General features: G+C 42.4%; 1 protein-coding gene across 6 annotated transcripts in view; it reads right to left on the bottom strand.

The window, feature by feature from the left end:
- plppr3a (phospholipid phosphatase related 3a) overlaps nucleotides 1–18,161 on the bottom strand; it is a 102,748-nt gene that overhangs the window by 13,217 nt on the left and 71,370 nt on the right. For 5 of the 6 annotated variants that reach the window (XM_048560120.2, XM_048560123.2, XM_059638522.1 and 2 more), the window contains 3 exons: nucleotides 9,399–9,594; nucleotides 2,418–2,475; nucleotides 92–265 (listed from right to left, as the gene is read on the bottom strand). In XM_048560120.2, coding sequence (XP_048416077.1) covers nucleotides 92–265; nucleotides 2,418–2,475; nucleotides 9,399–9,594 — 428 coding nt within the window. The remainder of the gene's footprint in view (nucleotides 1–91; nucleotides 266–2,417; nucleotides 2,476–9,398; nucleotides 9,595–18,161) is intronic. The other variant, XM_048560125.2, reaches the window with a different exon arrangement.

Here is an 18,161-nt window from a genome sequence, read left to right as displayed (position 1 = left end):
CATCCCTGGGTATACTTTTCTCCCCATCATTAGCACAGCACAGTATTTGCAAGTGTATGTAACAGGCCTAGCCCATCACTTGATCACTCACCAGGTATGTGGCTATTCCTGCCCCAAAGATGAAACCCACATACACGTCGATGGGATGGCTCCTGTACTGAGTAATTTGTGTCAGGCCACAAATACCTGCAGCGATTGCAAAGGCAAAAACCAGCATTGGCTTCAGGAGCTTGGTGCAGTCAGATATCGTTGAGTTAAAGTACATCTGGAAAAGAAAATATAGGAAACATTTTGTTCAGTCCTTTGTCAAAATGTTCCATCTTTCAGTCGAGTGACGGCTGATCTGTATCTCAATTCCATTTACACATCTAAGCTCCAGACCGTTTGATATCCCTGTTTGACTGACACCTATTGATTCAGTTTGAAAGCTCCAAATACCCCAGGGCTACTAACTTTTAATGAAGGGAATTTTACACTGAACAAGCTTCTGTGTGAAAAAAAGGTGTTTCCTTAATGTCCTCCTGTTTAGCTGAGCAACAAGGTTAAGATAGAGATAACAAAGTGTGAAGCTGGATGAACACAGCAGGCCAAGCAGCATCTTAGAAGCACAAAAGCTAACGTTTCGGGCTTAGACCCTTCATCAGATTAAGGTTAAGATAGAGTCCTATCCAAGCTTCTGCCCTCAGAAAATTTCTCCATATCTATGCAAAAAGCACTTTTTATTAGATTGCCACTCAACCTTCAAATCCCTCAAGAATACAAGCCAAATGTAGATGCTCCCAATTTACCCACCTAAGCCCAAGGCACAAATGACGTTCTACATGATTGTGATAAAGGTAAACTTAAATCAGTCTCCTTCCAACACCACCTCCAGCAATGTCCAGCTCAGTGAGACTGTACTTAACGGATTCCTTTTTAAACTAATTGCAGTCAGAATTTCACTCACAATTGGTTCTCCTCCTGCTCAATAGGGAAAACAATAAAAACAATTGGAAATTAATATACAGTCCTAGAGTCTTAGAGCTCTACAGCATGGAATCAGGCCCTTCGGCCCAACCTGCCCACGCCTTGAAATCATTCAAAACTCTGCTGCCTGCACTTTTACTTGCACTAAGTCTTGTTCGCTGATTACCCAATACTGACATACATTGGCTCTTGGTCAAGTTGCGTCCTCATTTTAAAATTCTCATTCTTCCTTTCAAACCCGTGTAATTTTGCGCTCCCTATCTTGGTAATCCACCTACAACATTCAAATCATATGCATTGGTCTAATGTTAGCTTCTTGCACATCCTTAGTTTTAAAATCACTCCATCTTTGGTGGCAAGGTCTGGAATTCCCTCCTCCATCCTTTTTCTCTTTCCACTTTAAAGAAGACCCTCAAAACCCAAACCATGGAGCAAACATTTGGCCATCTAGCTCAACATTGCCTCATGGTTTGGGCTCTAATTTAGTTCTTTAATGCTTCTGCAAGATACCTTAGGACATTTTATCACATTATAGACCAGATAAATGTAAAAGTTATTGTTGTGTCGGTATCATTCTGTGGATCCTGGCTGTCCCTTCTCTGACACTAATCTGACCTTCCTAAAGGCGCAGTATTCCAGAGTCTGGCTAAATAGCGCAGGGGAGGACATTTGACTAAAGCCAACTGTGAGGTAATTATAGAAGCCCTACAACATGGAAGCAGGCCTAATGAGTCCACTCCAACCCTCTGAAGAGGGACCAACACCCCTACCTTATCCCTGTAAGCCTGCATTTCCTGTAGCTAACCCACCTAGCCTGTACCTTCCTGGCATTTTACCATGCCAATTCACCTAACCTGCACATCTTTGGACTGTGGGAGGAAACCTTCACAGATATGGGGAGAACGTGCAAACTCCATACAGACAGTTGCCCAAGGCTGGAATCGAACCAGGGTCCCTGGGGCTTTGAGACAGCAGTGTTAACCACTGAGCCATTGTGGCACCTGTTTTATTAATCAGCCTAGCTTGCACATCCCTGGACACTTCACTAATCTGATCACTCTACCCCGGGGCTATGCTATTGTATAATTACATATCGGACAGTGGTGACATGCTTCTGAACAGAAAATATTGGACTGTTTAAGCAGTTGGTCAATACTCCTGTGCCGAAGGAATACCTGAGATGTGAAATTTACAGCACGGATTGCTAACAGTGAGGTGAAATATTGTGGGAATGTCTGGCAACAGAGAAATTCTACAGGAGTGAGAGAGAATGGTGAGACTCCAGAGGTTTGAGGGATCTGAGACATTCAAACTCTTATGAAAAGTGTAAGTAATTAATTCTGTAGAAGATGAAAGTAAACGACAAAATTGTACAGCAAAGCCTCCTCATTCCCACTGGTAGACTGTATTAGTCTTTCGTCCAGTGTCGGTACTATGGAAGAGTGACTCACCGAGATGTAGACCGCAGCGAAGGCAGAGATTGTAGCATGCTGTGAAGGGAAGCTTTTTCTGTGGATCAAACAGAAAGCACTGTTATACATTCTGCTGCCTGTTTTCTTACAGCCTTATAATCTACAATTCTTCCTCTTCATTTATATAAACCATCTGGATGCCAATTTAGGAGGCAATGGTCTGGTGGTATTATCGCAAAACTTATTAATCCAGAGACCCAGGTAATGTTCTGGTGACATGGGTTTGAATCCTGCCATGGCATATGGAATTTGAATTCAGTAATAATCTGGAATTAAGAGTCTAATGATGACCATGAAACCATTGCTGATGGTCAGGAAAAACCTGTCCAGTTCACTGATGTCCTTTAGGGAAGGAAACTGCCAACCTTACCTGGTCCGGCCTACATGTAAATCCAGACCCACTGCAATGTGCTTCACTCTTAATTGCCCTCTGGGCAACTCGTGATGGGCAATAAATGCTGCTCCAGCTAGCGATGGCCACATCTCATGAATGAGTAAAATAAAAAGTTAGTAAGATTTCAGATGACGCCAAAATTGGTGGCTCAAAAATAGAAATTATTGGAAAACCTCAGCAGGTCTGGCAGCATCTGTAGAAAGAAATCAGAGTTAACATTTCAGATCCAATGACCTTTCCTTAGAACTGGATTGGTGGTATGGTGGTCAGCGAAGAAGATTATCTGTGATTACAAAGGGAAATTGGACCAATGGACTGAAGAGTGGCAGATGGAGTTTAATTTAGATAAATGCAAGGGGCTACACTTTGATAAAATGAACAAGTGGGCAGCACTTACATATACAATGGTAGGGTCGCGGGTAGGGTTGTTCAGCAGAGAGACCTGGGGTTCAGGTGCATAATTCATTGAAATTGCATCATCAGCAGACAGGGTGGTGGAGAAGGCATTTAGCATGCTTGCCTTCATTGCTCAGATTATCGAGTATAGGAGTTGGGATGTCATATTGTGGTGGTACAGGATGTTGGTGAGGCCACTTTTAGAGTACACGTACAGTTATGGTCGTGCTGCCCCAGGAAAGATATTATTAAATTGGAGATGTTTCATAAAAATTTACCAGGATGTTGTTGGAACTGGCGGGTTTGAGTTATAAGGAGAGGCTGGGTAGGCTGGGACAATTTTTCCCTGAAGCATTGGAAATTGAGGGGTTTACCTTATTGGGGGTTTGTAAAATTATGTGGGATATGGATATAAAGGTTTTTTCCCTAGGATAGGGGAGTTCACAATTACAGGACATAATTTTAGGATAAGAGGCAAAAGATTTAAATGACACCTGAGGGGCAACTTTTCCACACAGAGGGTGGTTTGAATGTGGAATGAACTTCCTGATGAAGTGGCAGATGCAGATACAGTCACAACATTTTAAAGACATTTGGAAGTACATGAATGGGAGAGGTTTAGAGATATAGGGGCCAAATATAGGCAAATGGGACTAGTTTAGTTTAGGAAACTTGGCGAGTGTGGATGGGTCTGTTTCTGTGGTGTCAGCTTCTATATGTCCTGACATCATAGAATCCTCTACAGTGCAGAAAGAGGCCTTTCGGTCCATCATGTCTACATCACCCTCCAAAGACCATCTACCCAGACACTGCCTTATCCTTAGAATCTCATATTTTACCATGGCTAGACCACACATCCCTCAATACTACAGACAATTTAGCATGGCCAGCCCACTCTAACCTGCACATTCTTTTGGTGTGGGAGGAAACTCACAAAGACACAGGGAGAATGTGGAAACTCCACACTGTCACCCAAGGGTGGAATTGAACCTGCGCTCCTGGTACTGTGAGTCAATGGTGCTAACCACTGAGCCCCCAGATTGTGGCTTGAAGTTGGTAAAGCACAGAATGGACTTGTAGGTATTACGGTGAATGATATAGTGAAGTAATGGAGTGAATATCTGGTTCTTATCCTATCCAGCAAAGGGTGCTGCTAACCTACAGTATAGGATGAATTATTATGTAGAAGCTTGACAAGCGTACATTACCCTGGGGCAGTTAAACATGAAGCATATCCATTGTGCAATGTTACATTGAAGTCTCTGGTCATGACTGTAACTCAGCCTACATGTACAAGGAATGGAGTTTTCATTGTTGCTGCTTTCATTTGGCTGAATGAGAACTCAAAAGAAAATCAATTTTCTTTCTTCATACAGTTCGCTGCCAACTTGCTGACTCAGCCTGATATGAAAATAGCTTGCAGTGTTCATGATAATTAATCTGCTGGTTTATGTATGCAAATGGAGTGATTACTATTCATACTGAAGTAAGGCTGAATCTCACTGCCAAATAGAATGAAGACAACAGATGTGGCCTTCAAATTATATGACACAACTCACCAATTAAATAGCTCACAAAGCAAGGGATTCTCAATTTATCCCAAATGCCTCCTACGAATGGGCCTGGATGTCTGCCCCATTGACAACTGTATTCAATGTGGGTCAGTTCCTTATAAAAGATTGCCTTTACTCTGAAACCATCTGACCAAAACGCTTCTAATGTTGTCCATTGCCCTAGACTTGAACTCACACCCTTCCGTTGCTTCTTTCTTTTGTCATGATCTTGAAAGTTCATCCTGGCCACGAGATCTACCTCCTGTTCCATCAACTCTATTCCCCATAAACTATCTATTTGCACTTCCCTCCTAGATCTCATATTGGTAAATGTTCAATCTTTCACATACTGTTCATCTCCCCTTTAACTGTGCCACCATTACAACCATCAGTCAAAAGGCTACAGCTGACCTGTCAGATCCTTACCGCAAATCTGAACTCAGTTTCCTCTCCAGTGTCCTTGTTGTTATATCCTAAATCTGTATTCATCTTTCCTATGTACCCTTGCAATCAAGTTTCCAGACCCCTATCACTGTACTGAATTGACTTTCATCAGAAATAAGATTTAGCTCTACCTCAATACCACCTGGTGCAATCCCTCCAAAGTCTTTTATTTGCTTCACTGGAGATCAATATCCTGTGCTGGAATTTTTTTTGTTAATTCACAGGATGAGTGTATCACTGGCTGTGCCTGCATTTATTGCTCAGGGGGCATTTTTAAGAAGCGCTGTGGGTACAGAGTCACATACAGGCCAGACCATGTGAGAATGGCAGATTTCCTTCCCTGAAGAACATTAGCGAGCTTGGTGGGTTTTTTCAACAATTGACAATGGTTTCATGGTCGTCAACAGATTCTTAATTCCAATTTTTTAAAAATTGAATTCAAATTCCACTATGTGCCGTGGCAGGATTCGAAACCAGGTCCTCAGAGCAGTAGCTGAGTCTCTGGTTAATAGTCTAGTGATAGAACCACTCAGCCATTGCTTCCCCATGCCAGGTGTCTCCTCCAACCAAATATCGGAAAAATTTAAGCCATTTTCCTTGATTCTTGCTCCAACAGAATCATTCACTCCGTTCCGCTTCCTGGTAATTTTCCAAAGCTGAATTGAACCATTGCAATCTTTGATATTTACCTGCGCTGAGATGAGCTCATTGCCAAGAACACATTGTTTTACCTCCATAACATCAGATACCTCCACCTCTGCCCCTGCTTATTTGCAGTTGAAACCCTTGTTCACCCCTCGGTTTCCTCTACATTTCAATGTATTCCTGGACAGGCCTGCTAACATCCTTCTTCCAAATCTTGTGGTTATCTGAATTTCTGCTTCCCTCACCCTTGCTCAGTCCTGTTGCAGTTGCATTGTCGTAATGCTGCTTGGGTAGAAAGCCAGAAGCCCAGACTCACGTCCTGGAGATGTGGGTTTGAACTAAATGAAATGCAAACCTGGAACATAAACCTGGCTGAAGAAATTCCTCTTCTTCTCACTCTTAGAAGGTCATCCCTTCATTCTGAGGCTGTGCCCTCGGGTCCTAGTCTCTCCTACTGGTGGAAGCATCACAGCCAATATGTAGCTGTTGTGGTTATTGATAAAAACCCATCTGGTTTACCAATGACCTCTAGGGAAGGAAATCTGCCATCCTTACTTGGTTGGGCTTACATAAAACTCTAGACCCTAGAGCAATGTGTTGGCTCTTAACTAGCCTCTGGACTATCAGGAATAGTCATTTAATGTGAGCTTAGCCAGAGATGCTCCACATCCCATAAAAGAAGAATTTTTAAAGACTCCCAATTGACTAACATGGACTTTTGAGGCAGCAACACTTCCATTTTAGCTTGCTGCACCTCTGTAATCTCCTGAGGTATGTTGGCAAAGATTATTCTTTCAGAGCATCTCTATATGAAGAATTGGTAGAAAGTTTTGTCAGAGCAAGCTGACTGCAACTGCTAACAAGGGCAGAAAGACCCCCATATCCAAAAAGAATGAATGCCTCAAATGAAATGGGGTTATGTTCCCAATTTTTTAGCTGCACGGGACAAGTGCTAAAAGTAATAAACTGCACAATACAAGCAATAAAAATAATGATGCTTGCTAAAGAAACTAGGGTTACTTAAGAAATGTTTTGCAGATTTCTGAAATTCATCCAGATGTACTGTAAGACCACAAGACCATACGATATAGGAGCAAAATTAGGCCATTCAGCCCATTGAGTCTTCTCCGCCATTCAATCATGACTGTTGTGTTTCTCAGCCCCAATCTCCTGCCTTCTATCCAAACCTTTACTCTCCCTACTAATCAAGAACCTATCTAGCTCTGCCTTAAATATGCTCAATGAGCTGGTCTCCACAGCCTTCTGCAGAAATGGGTTCCACAGATTTACCGCCCTCTGGCTGAAGAAATTCCTCTTCATCTCATTTCTAAAGGGCCATCTCTTTACTCTGTGCCCTTGGGTCCTAGTCTCTATTTAAATTATGAAGAGGATAGATAAAATAGAAGCAGAGAGGTTGTTTCCACTGGTGGGTGAAACGAGAACTTGGGGGCATACCCCCAAAACAAGGGGGAGCAGATTTAGGACTGAGTTGAGAAGGAACTCCTTCACCCAAAGGGTTGTGAATCTGTGGAATTCCCTGCCCAGCGAAGCAATTGAGGCTAACTCGCTGAATGCTTCTAAGGCAAAGATAAATAGATTTTTGAATAGTAAAGGAATTAGCGGTTATGATGAGTAGGAGGGTAAGTGGAGCTGAGTCCATGAAAAGATTAGCCATGATCTTGTCGAATGGTGGAGCAGGCTTGTGGGGTCAGATGGCCTATTCCTGCTTCTATTTCTTGTGTTCTCTCCTACTGGTGGAAACATCATCTCTACGTCCACTCTATCCATACCTCTTGTTTTCTGTAAGTTTCAATCAGAATCCACTCTCATCCTTCTAAACCCCATTGAGTACAGATCCAGGGTCCTCAATTGCCCTCACGTGTCCAGACCTTCATCCTCATAAACCTCCTCTGGACCCCCACCGAAGTCAGTGTATTCTTTCTCAGATACAGGGCCCAAAACTGCTCACAGTATTCCAAATGCTTTCGAAACAGACTCAATCATGGAAAATAGGAACTGGAGTAGGCAATTCAACCCAGTTCTGGTTATTTTAAAAAAATCTCAAAAACATTGGACAACATTCAAGAAACAATATTCCAATTACTCTTCAATTTATAATTTAAATAGGAAGCTGGAAGGAAGAGTATGCCATTCTGCCCTTCAGCCTGTTCCACCAATCACTTACATCACAAGGAATGTACATGTTGACCTCCCTAACTTCCATATCCCTTACATTATAAAACTCATATCAACGTCAAGTTCTGGAAGCTCCCAACTGACCTCCACAGTCCATAGCTTTCTGAGGGAGAGAATTCCAAATTTCCAGTATCTTTTGATTGATTACACACTTTTCAGCAGGTGAACTCTGCCTTTCAGATTGAGTCCCTTCATTCTTGATTCCCCACATGAGAAGAAATTACATCGCTTTATCTGCCCTACAGAATACTTTAAATACCTCGATCCGATCATCCTGAATCTTCTAAACTCAAGGGTATAAGAGCCAGGTTGCTGGTATCTCTCTTCATAAATTAATGCTGTAAATTCTAGTATTATTAGCTCTTAATGAAAATAAAATATTCTACTTGTTAAATACTTTGCCTCTTCATCTTAGGTCTCTGAGGTAGTATCTCTCAGTTATAGTTTCAACACTGACTGTACCACAATCTTTCCCGCTGGCTTTTTGACAGGTTGTATACTATAATCATTCCGTTAGATATTTCCCCTATGCCAACACAGCTTCCAGCTGCTTGATATTCTATTCACTTCATCTGGCAGCCAGAGTTTGATCTAATTACAGCATTCGTATTCCTCCCTGTGTCTTATGTCAAGACTGTGGACCTATAATCTGTTTGGTGTCACTATTCTTGCTGGCAATTGCTCAGATACATCACAAAATTCTAATAATCCAAGCTTCTGTGTTTCCAAACTGTCAGGGTACACTTCTCATACATCAGTCTTGTCGTTGGTCTGAGTTGGTGACAGCTCAGGTTTTCTTGCTCTCTTGTGCCCCTCAGTTTTGCTCAGGCAAGTTAATAACAGGCTACAATTTCTTGTGAAATTGGCCCTTGCTGACTGTGGACACAAGCAAGAATTGCAATTGAGGACTCAACACCACAAGGCATGCTGGATCGACCCTTGCAAATCAGCAAATTTGGAGACAGGAGCCGGGGTATTTAAAAGGGCAAGAAGGTCTGGTATCTGCCACCTTCCTGTCCCCTGTGTAATTTCACCTAACCTGCACATCCCCAGCCACTAAGGGCATTTTTTTTAGCATGGCCAACCCACCTAACCTGCACATCTTTGGACTGTTGGAGGAAACTGCAGTACCCAGAGGAAACTGACAGAGATACAGGGAGAATGTGCAAACCCCACACAGATAGTCGCCTGAGGGTGGAATCAAACCCAGGTCCCTGGTACTGTGAGGCAGCATAATAACCACTGGTAGGGAGGCCACCAACTGAGACACAAGACCTCCACGAAATCAGCAACAGTGATGGCTAAATCTGGAATTGAGTATAACTCGGTTACCTCGCAGACACGATGGCATGATGGTCTGAGCCGGAGCAGATATCCTTTGTAATGTATGGGTTATTGTCGCATGAGATGCCATGAAGGGTGTAGTTGGGCTTGCATACTGTGAGAAAGAAGGGGGCATGGTAGCCAGTTGCCAGCTGGATGATGTCAGTCACAAGAGCTGTGGCACAGAGTCCGAAAACATGCACACCTGCAAAGCCGAATGGGAAAGACGATCAGAGATGCCAAGTTTGGCCACATTCCCTCAACAAGTAAGCACAATTTAGCCATCCCTTCCTCGATTCAGTCATGGGTTAAAGATCATTAGGAATGTCAAACAAGTGAGATCTCACCAGATATGCTCTTCAGATTTGACAATGGATGACTGGATAACTACTAAAATTATAAGTACAGGAAGGCCATGGAAATATTAACTGTTTACCAACTGAAGGCCTCAGGCAAGACCACGGCCTTCAGAAGACTGGCAGCTAAAAGGCACTTATTGAATGTCCTCTCACACCATATTGAAGGCTATTTCCATCAATAACCTTGGACTGCACCCACACATCACCAAGGTGGAGCAGGGGCTGAAGCAGTAAGGGCCAGTCTAGCCAACGGCCTGTCCACAAATCATTCTTTATCTGCAGTCGGTGGGGAGAGTGTAATCAATAATTGTGAAGAGATGGAGGTGCAAAATTCAGCGCAGGACAATGAGGATGCAGTAGACCTCACTGCCCAACATTACAGACTGCTCCATTGTTAGTGAAGGCATCAATGTTAACCCAAGAAAGTCACAGACTGAATTCTTTGCATTGTGTTGAGTTAGTTTACCTCAAATTTGTAGTTGGTGTTCAAATTGTCAGGATATGGTCACTGGTGTCCCACAAAGATCTGTTAGGGTCTCAATTATTCGCATTATTTATTAGCAACTGGGATAATGGCATAAAAAGCCATCTACCCAAATTAGCTGATGACATGGAGCTAGGTGACATTGTAGACAGTGCAGATAATACGATAAAATTATAAAGGGATATTGAAAGACCATGTGAACAGCCATAATGTTGGCAGATGGAATTCATAAGCAAGTGTGAGGTTATCCATTTTGGACCTAAAACGGATAGATCAGGGTTCTTTTGAGATGGTATGAAGTTAATAACAGTGGGTGTCCAAAGAGACTTGGGGGTTCAGGCGCACAGATCTAAAATGTCATAAACAGAAAACGGAAAACAGAGGCAGAAAATAATCCAGAAAGTTAACAGAATGCTGGCCTTTATAGAGAGCTGCCATACAAGGATGCATGATTTATGCCATAGTTATGTAAAATCCTGGTTAGGCCCCACTTGGAGTACTTAGAGCAGATCTGGGTACCATTCATTAGGAAGGGTACTTCAGCCTTGGAAGGAGCACAAACATAGATTTACAACAATGATACTTGGACTTCAGGGGTTCATTAAGAGGATAGATGATACAAGTTAGGCATGTCTTCTCTAGAACTCAGGAGGTTAAAGGTGATCTGATTGAAATCTTCAAGGTATTAATGGGATAAGATGGGGTAGATAAAGATAAACTATTTCCACTGGAAATTCTAAAACAATGGGGCATTGTCTGAGAATTAGGGCCAGACTGTTCAGAAGAGGGGTTAGGAAGCAATTCCATGCATAGAGGGATGGAGCTCTGTTCACAAATGGCAGTGGAGGTGGGATTAGTTGTTAATTTTAAATCTAGGATGGATATATTTTTGTTAAGCAAAGGTATTGAAGGATATGGACCAAAGGCAGGTATCTGGAGTTTGGCCACAGATCAGCCAATGATCTCAGTGAATGATGGAATAGACTCAACGGGCTGAATGGCCTATTCTTGTTCCTATTTTCATTTGTTATGGGCAGAGGTTGAGGCAACAGGCAGGGTAAAGTGGAGTTCAGGCTGCAGAAAGATCAGCCATGATCTTATTGATGGGTGGGGCAGGCTCGAGAGTTTGAATGGATTACCCCTGCTTGTCACTTCTTGTGTTTGTGGGTCATGATCTATGTAGCTATTACCCACAAAGTGAATAGTTAATTACTGATGAATTGTGAGCTACGCACTCATCACTGTGAGATCTAAATTAAACCTGTCAGAATGTATTTCCCTTTAGGATTTGGCAATCTCCAGGGAATCCTGCTGTTGCTCTAAACTCTGGGCACTGAAGGGAGACGAAACTATAACTACAAACAGGAACCTGCGCAATGCGCACACTACCTGTTCCTACAATATTTTTGCAGGTACGACTCTGTTTATCTATTTCAGACAGCTGGGAGAAGTCTTTGTCAATCCAACTAAGTAGCAGCAGCTCTCCAGAGAAAACACCCAGATGGCAATGAGTTGAGCAAAGTAAAAACTATCTTTGAAGTGTAGGGCAAGGAAGCAGATGTTAGCTTTCAAATTAATTCTCGATGCAGAAGCAATGACCTTTTAATATTAGCGACTGGAACCACATTTAAATTGGACTGACTGCTAAAAGCCATCCCAAATGAAGTCAACTGTTGGAAACTTCAAAGCTCTTTTCAATTTTCAATTTAAATTGAAGCTTCCATTCATTCTCATTCTCAATTTTCACAAGAAAGGGTCTTCAGAGGCCACAAAATGAATATTTTTCAATGAGTTTAACACCACAGCATGTTACATGTCAGCTGTGGTCTAATGATAGTGTTCCCACTTCAAATTAACATGTTGTGGGTTTCAAGCATAAATTCTGGGTAAACACTGTGGTGGATTACTAAGACAGTTCATCATAGTTGTCATTCAGGAGAAATATGAAACCTCTCGGACAGAAACAGAAGATCCCATGGAACTGTTTGAAAAAGAGCAGGCAAGCTCCTTCCAATTTACTGGCCAATATTTAGATCTCGCAATCGACATTTGTAAAACAGATTCTCTGCCCTTATTTTTCTTACTGCTGTTTCTGATTGTTTGCAGGATCATACTGGTCCCAAATTGGCCGCTTCTCCGATGCCTACATTTCAAAAGTATTTTATGAGATAGGAAGTGCTTCAGGACGACCTGCGATTGTGAAATCACAACACAAATTCAAGTTCCATCAGTGACACGCAAAAAGCAAAAAGCAAACAACAAAGAACACAAAAACACACGACCAAGCCCTTCGGCCTACCAAGACTGCGTCGACACGCAATGTCTTTCTAAACTGAAAATCCCTTTCTTCTACATGGTGCATATCCCTCTGCTCTGCCTATTCATATATCTGCCAAGATGCCCCTTAAACGTTGCTATTGTATTTGCCTCGAACACCTGCTCCAGCAGCACATTCCAGGCACTTACCACTGTCTGTCTAAAATATCTGTCTGTTACCTCTACTTTAAACTTTCCCCCTTTTACCTCCAACCTATGTGCCCCAGTAATTGAAATTTCTACCTGGGGAAAAAGAATCCAACTATCCGTTCCAGCCATGCCTTTCATAATTTTCATAAACTTCTATCAGGTCACCCTGATTACCCCAACCCCAACTTTTACAGTCAAGTGAAATCAAACCAAGTTTGTCCAATCTCTCCTCATAGCTAACACCCTCCAAACCAGGCAACACCCTGTTAGACAGTTTCTGTACCCTCTCCAAACCCTCCACTTCCTTTTGATAATGTGGTGACCAGAAACTGTGCACAATTTTCCAAACGTGGCTTCTGGCTCAACTAAAATTCTACAGAGCTGCAACATGACTAGCCAATTTCTATACTCTGTTCCCTGACTGATGAAGGCAAATATGCTATATGCCTTCTTGACCACCTTATCGACTTGTGTTTCCACTTCCAGGGAATTGTGAACTTCTGCGCCTAGATCCTTCTGTATGTTTATGCTACTAAGGGTTCTGCCATTTACTGTATACTTCTCCCCCGCAACAGATTTTCCAAATTGCATCACTTTGCATTTGTTTGAATTAAACTCCCTTTGACATTTCTCTGCCCAAGTCTCCAGCCTATCTGTATCCTCTGGCAATCCTCCTCACCATCTGCAACTTCCCCAATCTTTGTGTCAGGCCACCTACATTCTCCTCATTAGGGCCCCCAGCACTGGTTCCTGTGGAACTTGTATTGGTCACAGATCTCCAGTCAGAAAAGCATTCTTCCACAACTACTCTCTGTCTCCTATGACCAAGCCAGTTCTGTACCTATCTTGCCAGCTCACTGCATTCCCCACGTGACTTTACCTTGTGTATCAGCCTGCCATTAGGAACCTTGTCAAAGGCATTGCCAAAGTCCATACAGACAATGTCTACCATCCTGCCCTCGTCAGTCATCTTTGTCACTTCCTCAAAAATCTCAGCCAGGTTTGTGAGACATGACCTTCCTCACACAAAACAATGCTGTGTCAGTAATAATAGTGGAATTTAGATTAGACTGGTTATGGTCACCCAATGGGAATCATTGTTTAAGAAAATTGCCCTTTATACATTGTCTTTCATGGTGCCATGAGCTGCTTTGTAGCCATTGAAGTATTTCAGTCACTGCTGCTTGTGGGCATTATTGAAAGGGGCATAGAATACAAGAGCAGGGAGGTGATGTACATACACACGTTAGATTTCAGCTGGAGCACTGTGCCCAGTTGTGGACACCACATTATAGGAAAGCCTAGAATGCATTAGAGAGAGTGCAGAAGAGATTTCCAAGAATGGTCACTGGAATGAGAAACTTCAGGTCAGAGCATAGATTGAAGAGGCATAGAGAAAAGAAGGTTGAGCAGAGATTAGATAGAAGTTTTCAAAATCATGAATGATCAGGATAGAGTAAGCTGTTCTTGCTTGTAAAGTAACAAAAATGAGGGATAATAGATTTAAAGCAATGTGCAAAAGAAGCAAAGAGGAGGTGAATGAAAAAGATTTTCACATTGTGCGTATGGATGCACTGCCAGGAAATGTGGTAGAGACAGGTTCATTTGAGGCAGTTATGAGGGCATTGGATGGTTATTTGCACAGAATAGCATGCGAAGCCATGAACAAGAAGCAGATATTGATGCCTGTTTCGAGAGCAGGTGTAGAAATAATGGGCTGAATGTGGAATCTTGCAAAAAGAGGCCAAAGAGCAATGAGATAATGATGAAACAATTTGATAATGTGCGTAGGGTTCATTTTGGCTAGAACACCGAGAGTACTCCCTTTCTCTTACCCAGTAGAGCCATGGGATATTTCTGATCCATCTCTAGGGTGCGATCAGCAAAAGCCACCATAGTCCCCCCCCTCAGTGTCAGCCTCAACATCTGGGGTAAAAAGTCAACTGACAGCCGTCAGCCTCAGGCAATGGCAGGGAGGGTTCGGGTTAATTCTAGTCGCAAACAGTCACTATGATTTGTATAGCACCTTAAGGGAGTGCTGTGGATAACAGGAGTCAAAATGGACACAAGGTCCTTGATCTGCACTAACCAAGGTACTCTCACATGCTTAAATATCCAAACTGAAAAGTATTAGTCGCCAAACCCAAGCAGCCAGATATTAGAACATACAACATACAACATACAACAATACAGCACAGGAATGGGCCCTTAGGCCCTGATGCTGTGTTGAACTTGACCCTGCCCTTGGTCCATATCCCTCTATTTCTTGCATATTCATGAGCTTATCAAAAAAATCTCTTAAATGCTCCTATCGTATCTACCTCCACCACCATCCCTGGCAGGATGTTCCTGACTCCTGTCAATCTCTGTGTAAAAAACTTGTCCCTCACATCTCCTTCGAACTTACCCCGACTCAACTTAAATGCCAGCTAAACTGCACAATGATATAGTTACAATGTTCTATTGCATTACTCCAATACAGAGTAGTGAAGTGTACCAAGTCATTCAAAATGCGAAAATGCATTTTGTCAACTTAGGGTTGAAGTAATTCTTACAAACTCTGAGCTGAAGAGTGTTTCCAGCATTCTCTGCTTTCCTGGCTAATCAAATAGGATTGATAAGGAAGAAAATTCCAGCCGAGAGCTTGTTTGATGAACAACTTTTAACTTTACCCCAGGGGAATAAATGTTAGAAAGCCTGGTGGAGTTCATGAAATGCCTAGTGTAGCAGTGACTAATCTGATTAATGCTAGATGTAAGTGTAACCTTAAACTAAGCACATAGTGATATTGAAAATGTTCTAGAGCAGTGGGATGGATGGGTGGGGTGAGAGGGGAGAGGAGGGGTGTGAGAAATTGATGGACTTAGTCATTCACTATAGGAATCCCTCAACTGAGGAGAAAGGAACATAAATCAGAAACATTAGTGTAATAATCAGAACAAACATAACTGAGACAGAAACTATGAAAATTAAGTGGAGTTCTTCCAGAGATCAGGCTTTCAGGAAGTGGAGGACAGATACCCGTGGGAGTCAGTGTTGATATTGAATTTTCATTGATGTTACATAAAGTAATGGGTTATCTGAAAGAGTTATGTTGAAGTTGCATTTGCCCCATCCATTGTGTGGACATCAGACACAGTCTGTGGGTGGATATGAGGAGTTCTCTGATAGTCTTTGGAGAGTGTTAATGCATTGTGTACAGTGCGCCCAAGGATCCTAGCAATCAGGCCTGATTCATACTGAAGTTGTACTGAATGCTATTATACAATAATGATCTTGTTATCTAAGAACAGGGCCTCTTCTGTGCACTCTATTGTGGTGTCTCTTACCACTCATCATTAAACAAGCTTTAGACAAAACATACGCAAAGGACGATTGATGGCAGTGAGCTTCCCCAAATAACTCCTCCTCTGAACAGCATACTGGAAAAGGTGTCAGATAGCACAAACCACCAGTAAAAGTGGCAATCAGGGCACTACCACAACTTATAGCCTATCTTTGGGAGTAGCTTGATTGAGATAATGAATGGAACAGGTTAGGTCATTGTATACAGTTTGATCCAAGTAAGCAGGTTAGGGTGGTCCAGGGAGTCAATTTCCTGAACCGATCTGGGTTAGATTATCAGGTAGTGATTCTTTTTCCAGGGAAGAGTAACCCAAGCACTATGGGGAGGTGATGGCCTAGTGGTATTATCACTGGACTGTTAATCCAGAGACCCAGGTAATGTTCTAGGGAACCGGGTTCAAATTCCACGAGGGCAAATGGTGGAATTTGAATTCAATAAATATCTGGAATTAAGTGTCTAACAATGACCATGAATCCATTGTTGATTGTCAGGGGAAAAGCCCATCTGGTTCACTAATGTCCTTTAGGGAAGGAAACTGCCATCCTTACGTGGCATGGCCTACATGTGACTCCAGACAATGTGGTTGACTCTTAACTGCCCCCTTGGCAATTAGGAATGGACAATAAATGCTGCCTAGCCAGTGATGCCCACATCCCATGAATAAATAGAGGAAGACAAATCTAGCCAATTGATGAACTCAGATTCACAGGGCTCTTCTCCATAAGAGCTGAGCTTATTTCTGTCTAAAGTGGAGAATAATTTGTTTACAAACAAGGTGCTAGAGAGAATCATCAGGACCCAAGTCATCGCTTGGACAAATTTCAATAAAATTAAGGTTGTAGACGAATTTCCAAGCTTGACCTACTTTTTTGGCTGTCCTAAGCAGAGTTTTTGTCAGAGTGTGAAATTACTGGGTTAGATTGCTTTCTGTCTCTGAGAGGCGCTGGAAAGTAGGATCTGGAGTAAAATGAAAGGGCTGCTTCAGGCTGCCCATCACAGCGGGATCCAGCCCTGGGTATTGTCATCCACAAGGCATGGTAAATGTGATACACTGGGTCAATCTGTCTGTCATTGCTGGTATATTTGATCATTATACTCTGACCACACTGAGCTCTGAGATAACACAACTTGGAGTGGAAACATCCATATCACAATCCTGTGCTTTACAGCATTGATATTGTATCCTGTGCTGGTTGGTGTTAGGGATTGTTCTACTTTCCTGGCTGTGCTTCATATGGTCAAGATTGAGAATATAGGAACACTGAATGGACCCTGTACAGTAAACTTAAGAGATTTTCTAGGTAAACAGGTGAACAGTGATACTGTTGGGTAGAGTTCCTCTTGAAGCACTTTAACTGAATATTTGCAAATCAAAGGCAAAGCCACCCCTCTGAATGCTGACAGACATGCATCTAGCAACTATTATTATTGCCAGCACAGACATCACCCATTATAACCACTGAATGCACTCTCCATTTTTGCCTCATTATTCCTCATAGTCAAAAATAATCCTTGACCCATTCACCTCTAACCATTGACAGCTCGTTACTGGTGTAGTCTGCTTCACCTTGTGTTCTAGGGCAAGGATCTCATGGAATCTAAACAAGGATCCCTTGCTCACACAAATTGTGGACATGAGATTCCCAAAATCTCTTCACCACACCGAGATGCTTTCTTGACTTTCCATCTGAGATTTTCCAAGAAACACAGCAACATAGGATCAGTCCCTTGAGCCTATTATTGACTGTGGGTCTCCAGTCAGGAATCCAGTACCAGTTATGTTCTCTGTTTCACCCTAGGTTTCCTTTACTGGCTAATGGTGGGGACATAATTTGCCCTTCTTCCTTCTCAAAGTGGTAAGCATCGAAGAGCAGAGAGTCCCAGTGTTTAGGTATTTTTGAATCAATGTGTTCAGAAATGTTATTAAACACCTCTGGAATCTAAACGCAGGTCTTGTGTTACTACCTGTTCAGCATATTATAGTGAGGATTTGCTGTTAGTCATCAATTCATTGACAGAGATTAATTATATTGATGAAGTAACAACCCCATAATCATGGATCATGTGATTACCAAGATGGGAGAAGGCATATTAGGGGGACTGCGACCCTCCTTTGT

This window comes from Stegostoma tigrinum, chromosome 30 (assembly GCF_030684315.1).
Source record: "Stegostoma tigrinum isolate sSteTig4 chromosome 30, sSteTig4.hap1, whole genome shotgun sequence".
Classification (NCBI taxonomy): domain Eukaryota; kingdom Metazoa; phylum Chordata; class Chondrichthyes; order Orectolobiformes; family Stegostomatidae; genus Stegostoma; species Stegostoma tigrinum.
This window is presented reverse-complemented; position numbering and strand designations above follow the sequence as displayed.